The following is a 15,310-nucleotide window of genomic DNA, read 5'->3' on the forward strand; positions in this document are numbered from 1 at the left end:
TGCAGTCCCAGGGAAGGGGACAAGGGCAGGGTGGTGCAGGAGCTTCCCTGGCTCCTTTCTGTTTTCTGTATCCCTGGAACTTTGGGATTTGTCCCAGCTCCTGGGCTGTTTGGGACAGGTGGCTTGGCCATCTCCTATTTCTGCTCCAGCAGTAGTGAGTTACACTTCATGGGCTTAGTCTGAGGGTGCACCCTGACTCTCTGCATCTCCTGCAGAGCACTGAGGAAGGAAGTGGCCCTCTGGCACAGATTTTGGGTAGTGCTGGTGAATCCTCTGCCAGCTTGTTCTGCTCCCAGCCATTCCTGTGTATTTTGATGTGAGGCTGCAGTGCAGGATGAGCTGAGAGGGGATGCCTTTGTTAGCAGCACACTCTCCTGTTTCTGCTCTTGAAAGGCAATTTGGAGAGCCCAGACAGAGCAGCATGGAGTTGCTTCTCTTCTGTTTGTGGCAAAAGAAACCCTGATGGCAAATTTCAGAAAGGCAGTTTGCTTTCCCTTCTCAGCTCCCCCTTTTTCCAGACCCAAACACCCCTACCCATGAAGTGCTGCATTAACAGCTCCTTCACCAGGCTCCTCAAGGAGATGCAGCCCGGGGAGAAGGGCAGGGACATCCATGGAGAAGGTGGGGCTGTTAGCTGAGGCTATCTTGCAGTGCTGCTGGCACCACATGCCCAGTTCTGAGCACTACTGGGAAATGAAGCACTCAGCCTGCCTGGTGCTGCCCTGCCTGGGTCACGTAGGCTGTGCCCTGCTGAGCTATCACAGCCACAGCACAGAGCTGGGCTCTATCTGGGCTGCCACAGCCAGGCCCTGTGCCACAGCCAGGGAGTGCCTGCTCTGCAAAGCCAAGGGCAGGAATTTGCTTTAATCCAACGTGTGGCATTGTTGGGACTTTGCTTTGATGATTGGTGTTAAGGATGTTGGCTCCAGCAAAGCCCCTGCTCACACACTGCAGGGGCTAAAGCAATGCAGAATCTGGCCTGGGCTGCCGAGACTGAGTCTGGGCAGGGAAGGGAAGTCCACCAAGGAAAATAATGGACGTGTGGGGCTTTGTACCGTGCACGGTGGGAGCTGAGCCCTGGGCAGCCATCTGCTGCCACTGCCAGCAGTGTTTCCCAAGATAAACTTCTAGGCTTAGCCTTTAGGTAAAAGTGAATGCCTTTAGGTCCTGCTCAGGCTGCTTTATTACTATCATCATCATCATCATCACCTTCATGATCTTTTGTCCATCTTCAGCATGAGCAGTATCAGACCAGACTGCAGCTCCCTGCATGAGCAAATGCTCTTCCTTGGGCTTGGTGCTGAGCAGGGGAGGCACAATGGTGGCTGGCAGAGGGAAGGGTCTGGCTGCTCCTGGCACAAGTTCAGCGTGGTCCAGCCTCTTCACACTCCCAGCAGCACAGCACTGAAATCGGAGCCACTTTGAACGGTGAGGGGAGAGCCTGCCGTGTTGTCCACAAAAACAGAGGCATGCTGCCCAGCCTGGGGGGAGAGAGGGGTTAGCAGGGCCAGGACACCTCCCCTGGGCACCAGGCATGGCCTGGCAGGGCCAGGGAGAGAGCTCTCCCTGCACACAGCAGCCAAGAGCTGGAGGAGCTGCCCCTGCCCTTCCTTATGGGAAAAGAGCAGCACAAAGCTTTAGGGCAGCCCAGCCACAGTCTGTGAGAGCTCTGCCCTGGCTGTCTCTGGGACCGGATGCCCAGCCCTGGGCTGAGGCCATGGAAGGCACCGTCCTGCCCAGCCCTGTCCCACTCACCTGCAGGTAAAGGGTGCCTGTGACAGAGATGGTGAAAAGCTCCCCGCTGCTCTCCAGCTGGGATACGCTCTCCAGATGGCTGCAGAAGAGCGAGGGCAGTGATGGGAGGAGCAGCCCCTCCTTTCCCAGCGATGCTGGGCTCCTCCCTGGCCCTGTCCCTGCCCTGTGGTACCTGTTGTGCTGGCAGCAGGACTGCACACAGATCAGCACCCGCAGGCGGCTCCCGCGGCATCCCTGCCTCTTCCTCCGCGGCTCCCTGCGCGCTGGGACAGAGCGGGGAGTGAGGCCAGCCCAGCGTGCCCCGGCAGCACCGCGGCGCTGTCGGAGGGCTCACCGATGTGCAGCGTGCTGCTGAAGGTGTAGAATCCCGCAAGGGGGGCTGTGTACTGCCCGCTGGTCAGGTTCAGCCCCGGGCCACGCTGGAACATCTCCTCCCTCTCAGGCTGGCGTGGGGAATGGCTGAGTTAGAGGAGGAGTCCCTGTGCCAGGGGGGTGCCCCTGCAGACAGGGAAAGGGGCAGGATGGGCACTCACAATGTAGAACTGCCCCAGCTCCAGCCACGTCTTCTGCTCCACAGCGAGGTCTGCACGCGTTTGGCAATGGAAGGCTGCTTCCACACGACGCTGGGCGCTGCCTCCGCTGCTTTCCTCCTCCTTAGACCCTTCCCCAGCTGTCCTGCACATCTTTGCCGTGCCTGACCCCGAACCCCACCGGACTGTGACATTAGGAAGGGAACCTTCACTTTTCCTGGCTCTGCTGCCCAGCCCAGCTTCGCCTTGTCCAGCTGTCCCCACAGCTCCCGCCCTGTGTCCCCAGCCGGTACCTCTGAGCAGGAGCTGCAGCTCCCTCAGCAGCTCCTCGGGCACGGCCGGGCCAGCCCCGGCTCCCGCGGTTGATTTCCCCGGGGTGCCGGGGCCCGCTGGGGCCGTGAGAGCCCCGGAGCCGCCGCGGCCGCGCTCGCCGCTGTTCCTCCCGGGGCTCCCGGCCAGCAGCATCCAGGCCTGCCGGGGATCCACACGGGCCGCGCCGAGCTCCCCATGCTCCGGGGCCAGCGGCCGCTCCCGGGCTGCCCGCGGCGCTTCGGTGCCGGTGCCGGCGGCGCAGAGCAGCGCCAGGCACAGCTCCGGCAGCCGCATCCCGCCGCCGCTACCGAGGGCGGCCCGGCCCCGCCTCGGGCCCGCCTCAGCCCTCGGGCCCGCCCCGCCTGGAAATGCTCCCGTGGGCCCAGGGAGGTCCCGCCCGGGCCCGGGGCTCCTCAGCGCCTCGGAACCACCGAACAAGCGCAGGGGGAACAGCTGAGCCGTCCTGCGGGGCTGGCTGCGGGCCCAGCCGGCGGAGAAACCTCAGCCTGTGCTGGCCCATCCCTCTGGCACCGGTACCGCCGGAGATGGGCTGGGGCAGGAGTGACCGCAGCAGCGGGGCTCAGCCAGGCGCCGGCTGCTTCACCATGGCCATGGATCACTTCCCTGGGTGCGTGCTGTGCATCCCAGCATAGAAACCAGGATTTATGCACAAGCAGCAATGTCAGGCTTTGATGGGATCAACCACACCTGAAATACCCTAAAATCTTTGGGGTTTGGGGGGCAGAAATGCAGTTCTAAAAAACCCACAAACTCACAAAAGAAGAGAGCTTTAACCAAAGCATGTTTATAAGGAAAAGCCTTTTCCCTGCAGTGTTGGGGGAGAACATGCTCCTGGTGCCCCAGGCAGCCTGGCACAGGGCTTTCCACCTCCCACTCACCAGCCTGAACAGGCAGCAGAAAAAAGGGGAGCATGTCTGCATAGGGTGACAGGCATCACTGAGGCTCTCCTACCACCCATGGTCACCCTGGAAAGGCTCTGTCCATTTGGAGGTGTCCATGAAGATGGAGGAGGAGCTGTGGAAGAGCCAGAGGCAGGGCAGGGAGCCCTCGCGTGTCCAGAGGTCCTTGGAGCAGTCGTACACCTCCATTTCCACCCGGTAGTCCCCATCCATGCCCTTCCAGTGGCCACCGGTGACAAAGAGCCGGTCACCCAGGGCCACCATCCCCCCGTTCTCATGCAGGGTGTGTAGGAGCTGCACCTGTGTGAGGGACAGGGTGAGATGTGCAGGGACTCCTTGGTGACTTCCTACTCCCACCACAGAGGACAGTGATGCCCCAGACGTGTCTCCCTACCCCATCTTTCCTTTCTGTGGGGTTTGGGGGCCTCTGGTGTGTGCTGGGGAGCAGGGGAGGAAGGAATGGGGCACCCTCAGCTCTGCAGGTGTTAATAGAACCAAGGGATGAGTGGGTAGGAGGGAGAGGGAGGTGCTGGCACTGAGGGGAAGCAGCTGGGAACACCATCCCCATATCCCTGGGAGGCTGATCGTGCCTGGTCCCACATCCCACCTTCTGCCAGATGTTGGCCTCTGGGTTGTACACATGGACTTTCTTGGTGTTATCCCCGATGAGGTAGATGAGCCCGCGCAGGGTGGCACAGCGTGGGGCTGAGAGGTACTTGGGGATGAAGGGAGATGTGATCACACTCCACAGATCTGCAAGGAGCAGTCATTAGCAGTGCACCCCACCCTTGGCTCTCCATGCAGCTGCCATTGCTGAAAAAAGCTTTGCTATTTCAGGGGGAATTTGAAAGGGAGGGGGCAGACCAGCCAGGCAGACAGGCACCACAGGCCCCATCCCAGTCAAGGGTCTTGCATAACAAATAGTGTGAGGTGGGGACATGGTTTGTAGTGGTGCTGTGGGATGAAAAAGAGTCTGCTTGAGGAGGTGGCATTGTCACAGGGTGATAGTTTCTCCCTAAGGCAGGCAGCCTGCCCCATCCCAATGCCCCAGAGATTCCACTCCACCAAAGCTCAGCTCTGGGCTGTGTCAGACACCTGTGACTCAGGTCCGTGCTGCAACAGCCCCACCACAGCCATCACCACACCCTGCCAGCACCTGCTCACATCCCACAGCACCGTGCATGGCACTCCAGGGGTGTCACCTGCCTGGGGGTCCCAGGGACAGCACTGGGGGGTGGCAGCAGGCTCAGCTCTCACCTTGAACGGGGTTGTAGCACTGCAGAGTGAGCGCGTTGTACTTGACGGCGCAGGAGCCCACCAGGTAGAGCTTGCCCAGGCAGCTGGCAGCTGCAAAATTGCTCACGTACTTGAGGGCTGGGCTGATGGCACACCAGCTCTTGTTGTACGGGTCGTAGCGCTCCACCTCCACCACGTCCACTGTTGTCCCTGCAGGGTGACAGGACACTGCAGCCACCCTGGGGCACCCACCCCAGTAGCACCCCGGGGTCTCTGCAGCCTCACCCCCGATCACGTAGATCTCGCCGTTGAGGACGGCGCTGGTGTGGTTTGTCCTGGCCCTCAGCATGGAAGCGATGGGCCGCCAGACCCCGTCCCTGGGGCAGAAACACCAGGCCTGTGTCGTTGACCACGTGTCATTCTGGGACCCCCGGGAGCCACCTAGAGAGAGACAGGTCAGGTGGGCCACCCTCTCCAAGGGCAGCTGTCCCTGGGTATTCCTTGCTCGAGAGGAAGGAGAGGATTTTGCTCAGAGAGGAGCCTCTGGCCCCACACCAGTGCCTCATGCTCATATCACTGTCCCCTGTCCCTCAGCCTGTCCCAGCAGCCCTGGCACTGACCTGTGACGTACACATCGTTGTTCAGAGCCACCAGGGAAAAGCCCCACTTGTTGTAATCAGGGAAGTCAGGCAGAGCCATCCATCGCCCTGAAAAAAAAAAAAAAAACACACACAATGACCCCACAGCCAGCAATGGCACTTTTTAAGCCACCCCTGTTTCAAGCCCATCCCATCCCAACCAGTGTCTCTCTCTGAACTGACACTAGTTTGGCAAGAGGTGGCTTGGGGGTAGACAGATAATTAACAAGGAGGGAGCTGGAGGAAGTGGGGGGCACTTACTGCTCTTGGGGTTGTAGAAGGCAAAATTCCTGGTGGCAGTCGGCATTTCCAGCCCCCTCTCCTCATCCTCGCCATCCTCCAGCACACGGCCACCAACCACCACCAGCACCTCCTCCAGCTTCTGTGGTGGGGCTGGGGGGTTCTTCAGGGCACCGGTGCCACTCTGTCCCTGATGAAGAGGCCAGGATGGGACCATGAGGCTCCTCCTTCCTGGCTCAGGGAGTGGCATTTAGGGAAAGGGGTACCCACCATGGTGCGGGAGCGGGCGACGAGCGCCTTGCTGGCATCTGAGTCACGAACGAGAGGCTCAGTGGCCAGGAGGTTCTGCAGGTACTGGTCAGGCAGCAACACAAGGTGGGTCAGCTCCAGCAGCTCCGGCAGGAACTGGGCTCGGGATCCCGGCTCGTGGCGTACCCAGCGCAGCACAGCCTCCACCAGGCTCCGCTCCTCCTGCACCTGCAGCTGGTCATTGGACAGGTAGACAGCCAGCCTCTCCTTGGAGAGCTGGAGGAACTCCTCCTGAAGAGAGACGGCTTCAAAGTTCTCCTGCAAGAAAGACCAGGCCTTGGAGGAGACCTCAGGGCAGCCGTGGCTCTCACCAAACTCACAGATACCTAGGCAGTTGGTGGCATCCATCTGCTGCCGGAGGTAGCGGCTGCAGACCTTCTGGATGGCAGGGAAGTGGAGCTGGCTGGAGGTCCTCATCAGCCCCTCCACGTTGCCCTGGTTGATGGTGACCTTTCCCGTGTAGGCAAAATCGAGCAGCATCTCCAGCGCACTGGGGTCCACTTCCTTGAGCTCCACCCGCGCTGCGATGCTCTCGGCAAAGTCACCGGAGAACATGGCATAGAAGTAGTGGCTGCAGAGGGCCAGGATGCCTCGGTGGCAGGGAAACTCCCTCCCGCCCGCCACCAGCGTCACGTCGGCCAGTTTGGGGTTGGTGCGGAACTGCTGCAGCCCCTCCAGCACGCCCTGGGCGTGCGAAGGCAGGCAGAAGTCAAAGTCGTCCATGTTCCTCACCATGGTGCCGGCGATGGCCGCGGGGAATGGCAGGCGGGCGCTGCCCGAGCAGCGGGAGGCGAGGGGGTCCCTGCCAGGAAAAGGCGACGGCGTCTCCCTCTCGCCCTGTCGCGACATCCTCCCGCCTTCCCAGCGCCCGCGTCAGGGACAGCAGCGGCTGCACAAGCGCTTCCCACACCCCCCTCCCACGGGGGCCGCGTTTTCTCCTCACCGCGCCGCGGCTGCCCCGCCGGACCCCGGCCTTTCGGGGACGGTTCTCGGGGCGATTTGAGCCCTCTCGGCGCGGTCGCTCCCGCTCTCAGCTGCGCTCCCCAGCCCGGCCGGCCCGCGGGAGGGAAGGGACCGCGCTCCCGGCGCTGGGCAGGGACACGCCGCATGACACGGGATCAGCCGGGACGGGGGCACTCGCTATTTTTAGGCGGCACCTGGACACTGCTCCCTGCTCTTAAAGGCACCGCGCGGGCAGAGCTCTCGCCGCCGCCCATCCTCGCTCGTTGCCTTTAGGAAAGCCTCCCCCTCGCGGAGGGGTCGGCTGGGCAGCGAGCCTGGAGGGACGAGCTCCCACAGCATCCTCCCTGCACCCCCTCGGCAGCAGGGGTCCCCGCGATGCCCCTCCTGGCTCCCCCGGCTCGCCCTGCCGGGGCCGCTATAAATAGAGGCCTTTATCTCACCCCGGGGCAGCCGAAAACACGCGGCTGAAACACCCGCCCGGGGAGAGGGGGAGCGGGGCTGCTGCGGCGGCCCGCCCAGCTCAGCAGCTTTCTCCACCGCCCCCAAAGCCTCGCTCAGCTGGGACACAACCGAGAAGGTTTTTATTGCAGCCCGCGGCCTCCGGAGCCCCTCGGCATCACTCCTCCAGGCTGAAGATCTCGGCCTCCTTCTCCTTCCAAAAGGCGAAGCTGCGATCGATGTAGCGACAAATCTCGTCCCCCTCGTCGCCGGGCAGCCCCGGCAGCTGGCCCAGGCCGTGCGGAGTCCCGAAGTACCGAGCCTTGATGTCGTCGAAGCCGTCGCGCCAGCCGCGCCGCCCGGCCGCGATCTCGTCGATGACGGCGCGGTGGAAGGCGCGCACCGCCCGCCAGCCGTGCCGGCCCAGCTGCTCGAACACCTCGAAACAGAGCAGGTGGCGGCCTCGGCGCTCCTCGGGGGACAGGTCCTGCTCCAAGATGCGGAAATAGCCCAGCATGAACAGCTCCAGCGACAGGCTCTCGTACTCGGCCGGGCCGCCGCCCGCCGCCGACACGAACTGCTCCGGGGAGAGCAGGGTGCGGGCGGGGGGCGGCGGCGGGGGCCGGCGGGAGGCGGCGTCCCTCCAGCCGTTCAGCAGCTTCTGGATGGCCGCTCGCTGCCGGGCCAGGCGGGCCGCAGCCCCGGCCCCGCTCCCCGCTGTCTCCCGAGGGTCCCCGGCGGGCCGTAAGGGCGCGTACGCGGAGCGTCTCCAGTGGCTCAGGAAGAGCATCACGATCCGTTCCTTCCTCAAGCTGCCCCACTCCGGCCCCTGCCGCTTCCCCTGCCGCGGGGAGCCGCCGTCGGAAAACGCCTCCTCGCAGCTGATGCCCGAGTCGCTGGCGGCCTCCGCCTCGCGGGGCCCGGCCGGAGCGCTGCCCGCGGCCCCCCAGGCGGGCTCGAAGGCGCCGCGCAGGCTGCGGACGCAGACCCCGCACTGCCGGATCTCCCGCTGTGCCAGGCTGCCCCCCGGCTCCCGGGGATGCCCGGCGGCCGCGGGGAGAGCGCAGGGAGCGGCGGGCATGGCCGCGGCGGCGCGGGGAGCCGGCAGCCCCTCCATGTTGCCCAGCAGCGCGGCCAGGCTGTTGACGGCGACGGCCAGGCGGCCGCACCAGACGGGCAGGGGCTGGCCCGGAGCGGGCGGGGGGCTGCGGACGGAGATGTTGAGCAGCGGGGCGGGCAGGAGGGCGCGCAGCTCCCGCACCAGGCGCCGCAGCTCGCTCTGGTACACCTCGCCGCGCCGCCGCAGCCGCAGGCTCTCCACTGCCCTCTCCAGCTGATACAGGTCTGTCTCGGTCAGCAGCTCCCCGAACGGGCCCAGCACGCCTTGGTGGGAGGGCGAGAAGCTCCAGGAGCCTGCATCCTGCGGAGAGAGGCGGTCAGCGGTCCGACAGCCCGCTCCCCCGGTGCTCCCCGTGCCCCTCGTACCTGCCCTCCCGCCGGCTCCTCGTCCGCCAGCCGGGCCCGCAGCCGCCGCACCATCACCTGCCGCTTCCACTCGGGGATGAGCCGGCCCCGCTCATCGTGCGTGGGCACCAGCGATTCCGCGTCCACCTCCGCGGGGTCCGGCCTGGGGGGCCCCGCCGGTCCGGGCGCCCCGTCCTGTGCGGGCAGAGTCACGGGGGGCTCGAAGGGGCTCGGCGGCCGAGGGGACGAGCCGGGGGGCGCGGGCCGAGCCAGCGACCTACCGAGTGTGCGAGGAAGGGCGCCGGGATCCTGGCCCGCTGCGAGGGCTTGCGGAGCTTCAGCTCGGCCGGCACCGACCTGCCGGGCTCCATCCCTGCCGGGCCCGGCGGCTGCGGGGGCAGAGGCGCGGGCCTCCTCCTGGGGGACGGCAGCAAGGGCAGGTGGGCCCCAACACCTCCAGGGCACCCCCAGCTGAGTGGTGACCCGACACATCACCCCGGACCTCAGGGAGAACCCTCCTCGGGGGACAGCCAGGGGTGGATCTGATTCCTTCAGAGGACAGGACGGAGCTGAGGAATCCCTGCTGCCCCTATCCCCCTGCAGCCAAGTACCGAGCCCGGGGCCGCCTCATGGCTGCCATCCCTCCTCCGGGCATCTCCATGACCCCAGCCCGTCCTCCCGCTTCCTGGGGTGGCAGGCTGGCATTCCTCGGGGATGGGGGTGCCCATTCCCCCAGCCCCAGTGCGCTCTTACCTGCCGCAGGGGGCTGAGCTGGCTGCTCAAGGGAGCCGGGTCCTGTCGTGCCCTGCTCAGGGAGCACCCAGAGGTGGTGAGGCTGCACCCCCAAAGTCCCTGTGTGGGGAGCAATGAGCGATATGGGGCAGGAGGGAGGATGGAGTGGTCGGGCAGCCCTGCAGCGCTGGGGCAGGGCACAGAGGCATTGAGCATTGTATTAATATTTGATGGGGCATCGAATGGCAGCACCAGGGCTCAGTGGGTGGAACTGGCGCCGTTCCTGGAGATAGTGGCTTGGTGATTTGGCTCCAAGCCTTGTCCTCCTCTCGGGGCCAATGGAGAATGGCCGAGGCCAGGTGCTGGGGACAAAGGAAACATCTTGCACAGGGCACTGAGGGCAGGTTCTGGCAGCGGGGGATGCTCAGCAGAGGGATCTGCTGTCTGGGCATCGGTTACTGGCATTCAGCCACATTTGTGTTCTTTCCCTCCACCACCATCCATTATATATGGCTAGGATGGACTCGTGGGCTCACTTACATGTGAGAAATTCAATCGAGGGGCTGGAATAAAATTAACAAGCAGCAGATCTAAGCCTATAAACACCGATTAGCTGGCGAGGATTAGCCTCCCAAGCTTCCCTGGCTCCAGGCTGACACCCAGCTCTCATGGGGAGGATAAGCTTATGCTGCCCAGCAATAGAGGATGAGTGCAGGTTATACTTTGCTGTAGGAGGGGGGAATGTGCTGAAAGCCCTTTGGCAGAGGATTGTGCCTGGGCTGTCTCCCCCAGCCTGGAGAGCATCTCCCAGGATTTCAGCTTTCCACAGTGCAAGGGTGTGCATGAGCATGACAGGAGAGGAGGTTCTGCCCTAAACCTCCATCTCTGCCTCTTTTCCCACCCTGTTCTTCAGGAAAGCAGGCACTGGCCCCTTTGGGATCTGCTCAGAGTGTCTTGGGGGACTCCCCTTTCCCTTTCCCTTTCCCTTTCCCTTTCCCTTTCCCTTTCCCTTTCCCTTTCCCTTTCCCTTTCCCTTTCCCTTCTTTCCCTTTCCCTTTCCCTTCTTTCCCTTTCCCTGCTGCATACCCAGAAGGATGAGCAAAGCAGCACAGAACCAACCAAGGACAGTCTCTCTCCAGTTCCAACATCCACATTATTCCTCTCCACCAGTTCTTCAGCCTTATCCCACCCTCTGCCCAAGTTCCCACAACCACATCCCTCCCTCTCCCACAGCTCCCACTCCCCAGTCCTGCACTAATGAGCAAAGGAGCAGAAGAAACCAGGCGAGGCCCTTCTCAGCATGCTGGTTTTCATTTCAGAGGGGCCATGGAGGATCCACATCAAAAGGGATCAAGGGGAGGAGGTGCACGTGGTCCCGAGGCCAGGCCTGCCCTGGCTGTTTCTGCCCAGCTCCTCCGGCACTCTCTGGGAATGCTGCTGGAGCCCGGGGGGGCTCGGGGCCCTGTCCCCATGGGAGAATGTGCAGTGCTGGCCACCTGCAGGAGCTGCCTACTCCTGCTGCTGCTCGTTCTGCTGCTGCTGCTGGTTCTGGCTCGGCTGGTTCTGCTGCTGCTGCTGCTGCTGCCGCTGCTGCCGCTGGCGCCAGCGCACCACGAAGGGATGGAGGCGGCGGCGGGGCCGGCGCGGGGCCAGCCCGGCCCGGCTCTCCTGGCCCTGCAGCACGCGGATGCCCCCGATGGGCCCTTGGCAGGTCGGGCAGGTGGCGGCGGCGTCGGGCCCGGCCTGGGGCTGGATGCAGGCGTGGCAGAACACGTGTCCGCAGGGCTCCACGGCAGCAGCGGGGCTCTGCAGGAAATCCACGCAGATGCGGCACACCCGCACGGCCCGGGGCGCTGGGGGCTCCTCCCTGACCTCTGCCATTGCTGCTCCCGGGCTCGATTGCTCTCGGCCGCTGGCAGGACTCGAAGGACAAGTTGGCTTCCACTTGGGGCACTCGGAGGCTCCTCAGTCACTGGCAGCACTCAGAGGCTCCTCAGTCCCTGCTGTCATTCAGAGGTTCCTCGGTCTCTGGCAGCACTCAGAAGCTCCTCGGCTGCTGTGGGTCACAGCCTGAGCGCTCTGGCACTGCCCAGCACTGGGGGTTACAGTTTGTTTATGGTTACCCACTGCAGGTGAGTGATCCTGGCTCTGGTGACATCACAGGGTTCTGAGGGGCACAGCCAGGAGCTCCCCCATCCACAGAGACAGATCCTGTGGCACACAGCCCACCTGGCAGTGGGCTGCACACCTCAGTGTTTGCCCAGATCCCTTCCAGGTGGTTCCTGCTGGTTTCCATGCCATGTGCTGGGGCCTGGGGTTGCACCTCCCCATGAGGAGGACTCTGCTCAGCCCCTGGTTGAACTTCAGGAGGTTCCATCAGCCCATTTCTCCAGCTTGTTGAGGTCCCTGAGGCTGCAGCATCATCTTCTGGTGTCTCAGCCATTCTATAGAGAACTGGGACTAATTTTCTCTGTTTGGTTTCTAAACTTTATATGTCATATCTTTGATATCTCAGAAGCAGTGGAAATCAAGGGAATGAGGGATTGAGGACCTCCCGTTTCTATACTTTGCAAAACTTTGTGCCTCATGTCTAACTGATCCTGTGGGGCAGCCAGTGTGAGACTGAGGAAATCTGGGAGCCTCCCCAAGGACTGTGTCCTTGCAGAAGCACTGCTGCTGAAATCACTGAAAGAGCCATGCTTAGTTGAGAGCATAAAGTAAGAGGGACTGGGAAAAGCTTTCTCTTTCTGTTACTAAGGGTGCTCAGAGAGCAGATTTCTCTCTCAGCTGGAGAGCCCACGGAGCAGTAAAGGAGGCCAGGAGGAATCAGTCAGTGAACACCCCAGGAAGAGAAGGCATGACCCCACACACTGGGGCAGGGCACTGGCTGCAGACCCAGCCCTGCTGCGTGGGCCCCATTCTTTGCCAAAGGCTGGATGTGAAGCAGGAGCTCAAAATCCCATGAAAATCAGGGAGCACAAGAGCATTGCTGCTACATTTCTGCTACAGTGCCAGCCGAAAAGCAGCTCAAATGGGGCTGTTGGGTGCTTAATGCTGCCACCTCCCTGTTTCTCCCTGGAGAAGGACTTAGATGGCAGGATTAATAGGACACAACAATAATTCTGCCATTGAAAATGTGAGTATAAAACCTTTGAAGGGTAGAAAATCTGTCAGAGCTGTAAATCCTGATCCTGAGTTCTAAGGAAATATAAACTATATAACTATTATTAGTTATATAGACTCTATAACTTAGACCAAAATTACAAAGTGCTTATATAACTTAAGTTATATCAATATATAACTTATATATAGCTATATAACCTGGTATCAATATAACCTAAATAATGACTTTTTATATATCTAAATAACCTGATACCTACATAACCTGAATCATAGCTTTTTATATCTATATAACCTGAATCATAACTTTTATACCTAGTAAACTGATATAAATCAATTTTTATACAATGTAATGGCTGGTATGTGGTTAACTAGTTGCTTAATGCTGAATAGAAAATAAAAAAAAAAAGAAAAAACCCTCAACAGGTGCATAGCTTTAGAAATAGATAAGTATAGTCTAATAAAAAATAGTAATTATATATATAATACTAATGAAGAGTAGTACTATTACTAAAAATTAATAAATAAACAAACACCTGCTCTGTAGACATTGGTCTGTGGGGATTTATTTCCAGCCTATGTTTTGGGCATCACATGCAGCCACTCTTCTAAGAACCTTAAAGCTTGTTTTGGTAATCTATTTCTTTTTTGAAGGATTCAGTAAAAATCACTTATGTCAATAAATCTGTTAAAAGAGAGTGAAAATTGGTGCCAAGCTTTAAAGAAAGAAAGGAGAAAAGAACAGCCCATGGTAAGCACCAGTCCCATGTAATTAGTACTGGAGACTGCTGAGGCCATAGACACACAAAAACAGGTCATGACACACTCTGTGCTTGCCTTAAATCTAGCCAAGAATAAAATAACTTGTATTTTTTTCCTGCTGCCCAGCCCGGCTGTTTTCTGCCGCTGCTTTGGTTTTTTCAGTGCCCTTTCACCCCACACCTCATGTCTGCCCAGACCCCCGAGGCTCCTGCCAGTTTTTGCTACACTTTGTTTGTCCCCTGGGTGTGCCCACCTCTGCCTCTTGGGACTTTTGCTGGTCAGAGTGACCCCAAGATGTGTTAGAAAGTCTCCTTCTCCAGTCTGGCAGTTGAAGAAGGAGTCAGAACTCTTCTATTCTCAGTCTCAAGGTTGTTTATTGTCTCTATAAAATTCTTTCTCCAACCCGCCAAGGTGTGTCTGGGAGGTCAGGTTGAGGGACACAGCCCTGGCCAGCAGCACATCCATCCTCAGAGCCCTCAGGGACTGGCTCTGCCAGACACGGTGGAAGCTTCCAGCAGCTTCTCACAGAAGCCACCTCTGTGGCCCCCCTGGCTACCAAAATCCAGGCTGTGCAAAACCAACACACTGCTGAACTGCAGAAGTAGATTCACAGCACAGGCAGCCACAAGTCCCACGGGGAAGGAGTTCAGTTTGCTTTCTGTCACAACTGAACTTCAGACTCTCAGGCTTCCAGGTGAGAACAGCTTTCAGCTGTACCTTCAGCAGCAGTCCTGGCTCACTTTCCAGAGCTCAGCATCCTGTACTTGACTGACACAAATCTTACACGTATTCTGCCCTGATGCCTGTGAAGATTCACCTCCTCAGAGAGACCAGGGTGTCACCAAAGCCATGAAAGTACAGGGACAAGTCTGGCAATTGCTGCTGCTGCCACTATAAGTGCATGGCCAGAGCCTCTTCCCACTAGGGAAGATCCTGTTTGCACCTGTATAGAAGCAGCTCATTTGCTGGTCAGACTTTCAGAGAAGTGTCCTCAGGCTTCTCCCTTCCTGTTCCATCTACCCAGTGGATGTGAAAAAAGGTGACAGAAATCTGCCACCAAATGCAGCAAAATGACTTCTGGACGGCAGGACAAGGAGATCTCTGCTCAGAGACCATTAGTTGTGGGCAAAAAGCACTCGGTGTGGGCTACAAAAGAGACACAAGTGTGTGTCTGGGGTCACTGGGGTAAGGAGGCTGGCATCAGTGTGAAATGCACTTGTGAAGGTCATGGGGTGTCCAAATAAAGACAAAATACAACAGTATGTGTCCACAGTGGTGAGAGGAAAAGAAAACAAGCAACAACTCCAAAGTGCTCTCTGATGAAATGTGTCATGTTCTAGAGGACAACGAAGCTTTGCAGAGGAAGGAACAGAATATTTTACCTGCTCAAGCATCCTCCTGAGGTCAGAGTTGAATGTATTACTTTGTATTCTCTTCTTCCGGGGTTGCAGCTACACACTGCAGATATTCCAGGCTCTTCTCTGAGAGTCAGGACAGCTGTTCCCGTCCTGTAATGGCCTGCTGGGCATCCAGAGAGGAAATTATGTGAGCTGGTGCCACGTGAACATTAGAAACAACAGGTCAGGGAGAGTGACTGGGCCAGGAGTGGTCAGTGCTAAGCCACTACTTCTCCTCCGAGAGACACCAAGGGGGGCAGTGCCAGGAAAGAAGAGGCACTGGAGATGGCGTGGCGGGGTGTAACGGGACAAGAGGCACCGAGCAGGGGACACGGGAACAAGAGGCACCGTGGGACGGGCGAGGCTGGATGAGACACTGAGGCTCAAGGCGGAGGAGCGAGGCGGCACCGGGAGGGGCTGTCGGTAAGAAGGGGGTTAAACAGGGAGGTCCCGAGCCCAGCGGAGCACCGGTACCTGCGAGGCCGCGCCCGCGG

At 60.0% G+C, this 15,310-nt stretch overlaps 3 protein-coding genes across 6 annotated transcripts; all 3 read right to left on the reverse strand.

Annotated features, from left to right (window-relative positions):
* Window positions 1-1,184: 1,184 nt before the first annotated feature.
* On the reverse strand, window positions 1,185-2,891 carry ERFE (erythroferrone). The gene is made up of 6 exons (XM_059479666.1): window positions 2,579-2,891; window positions 2,289-2,449; window positions 2,090-2,198; window positions 1,928-2,018; window positions 1,756-1,834; window positions 1,185-1,481 (listed from the first exon to the last, which is right to left on the reverse strand). Exons 1-6 carry the CDS (start codon window positions 2,889-2,891, stop codon window positions 1,383-1,385), a joined length of 852 nt encoding a protein of 283 aa, XP_059335649.1. The 3' UTR covers window positions 1,185-1,382.
* A 490-nt stretch (window positions 2,892-3,381) lies between these two features.
* KLHL30 (kelch like family member 30) lies at window positions 3,382-7,032 on the reverse strand. 4 transcript variants are annotated; one of them, XM_059479366.1, is made up of 9 exons: window positions 6,884-6,978; window positions 6,673-6,742; window positions 5,902-6,198; window positions 5,653-5,821; window positions 5,374-5,460; window positions 5,039-5,194; window positions 4,775-4,963; window positions 4,125-4,270; window positions 3,382-3,817 (listed from the first exon to the last, which is right to left on the reverse strand). In XM_059479366.1, exons 2-9 carry the CDS (start codon window positions 6,673-6,675, stop codon window positions 3,566-3,568), a joined length of 1,299 nt encoding a protein of 432 aa, XP_059335349.1. In that variant the 5' UTR covers window positions 6,676-6,742; window positions 6,884-6,978; the 3' UTR covers window positions 3,382-3,565. The 4 variants fall into 4 exon arrangements, with proteins under 4 accessions (XP_059335349.1, XP_059335346.1, XP_059335345.1 ...); XM_059479363.1 differs by having other exon boundaries at window positions 5,902-6,742; window positions 6,884-7,032; XM_059479362.1 differs by having other exon boundaries at window positions 5,902-6,967.
* A 485-nt stretch (window positions 7,033-7,517) lies between these two features.
* ESPNL (espin like) lies at window positions 7,518-11,418 on the reverse strand. Its single transcript, XM_059478893.1, has 4 exons — window positions 11,221-11,418; window positions 9,559-9,657; window positions 8,790-9,222; window positions 7,518-8,751 (listed from the first exon to the last, which is right to left on the reverse strand). Exons 1-4 carry the CDS (start codon window positions 11,416-11,418, stop codon window positions 7,520-7,522), a joined length of 1,962 nt encoding a protein of 653 aa, XP_059334876.1. The 3' UTR covers window positions 7,518-7,519.
* Between the last annotated feature and the right edge of the window lie 3,892 nt (window positions 11,419-15,310).

The sequence above is a fragment of the Ammospiza nelsoni genome, chromosome 10, assembly GCF_027579445.1.
Source record: "Ammospiza nelsoni isolate bAmmNel1 chromosome 10, bAmmNel1.pri, whole genome shotgun sequence".
NCBI classification, from domain to species: domain Eukaryota; kingdom Metazoa; phylum Chordata; class Aves; order Passeriformes; family Passerellidae; genus Ammospiza; species Ammospiza nelsoni.

Coding starts and splice junctions, on each gene's coding strand:
- ERFE (XM_059479666.1), bottom strand. CDS start 2,891: ATGCGGCTGCCGGAGCTGTGCCTGGCGCTGCTCTGCGCCGCCGGCACC. Junction 2,450..2,578: donor GCTGCAGCTCCTGCTCAGAG/GTACCGGCTGGG, acceptor GTTCGGGGTCAG/GCACGGCAAAGATGTGCAGG. Junction 2,199..2,288: donor AGCTGGGGCAGTTCTACATT/GTGAGTGCCCAT, acceptor TCCCCACGCCAG/CCTGAGAGGGAGGAGATGTT.
- KLHL30 (XM_059479362.1), bottom strand. CDS start 6,789: ATGTCGCGACAGGGCGAGAGGGAGACGCCGTCGCCTTTTCCTGGCAGG. Junction 5,195..5,373: donor CAACGATGTGTACGTCACAG/GTCAGTGCCAGG, acceptor GTCTCTCTCTAG/GTGGCTCCCGGGGGTCCCAG. Junction 3,818..4,124: donor AGGCCAACATCTGGCAGAAG/GTGGGATGTGGG, acceptor TCCCTCACACAG/GTGCAGCTCCTACACACCCT.
- ESPNL (XM_059478893.1), bottom strand. CDS start 11,418: ATGGCAGAGGTCAGGGAGGAGCCCCCAGCGCCCCGGGCCGTGCGGGTG. Junction 9,223..9,558: donor AGCTCAGCCCCCTGCGGCAG/GTAAGAGCGCAC, acceptor GCCGTCCCCCAG/GAGGAGGCCCGCGCCTCTGC. Junction 8,752..8,789: donor AGCACCGGGGGAGCGGGCTG/TCGGACCGCTGA, acceptor AGGATGCAGGCT/CCTGGAGCTTCTCGCCCTCC.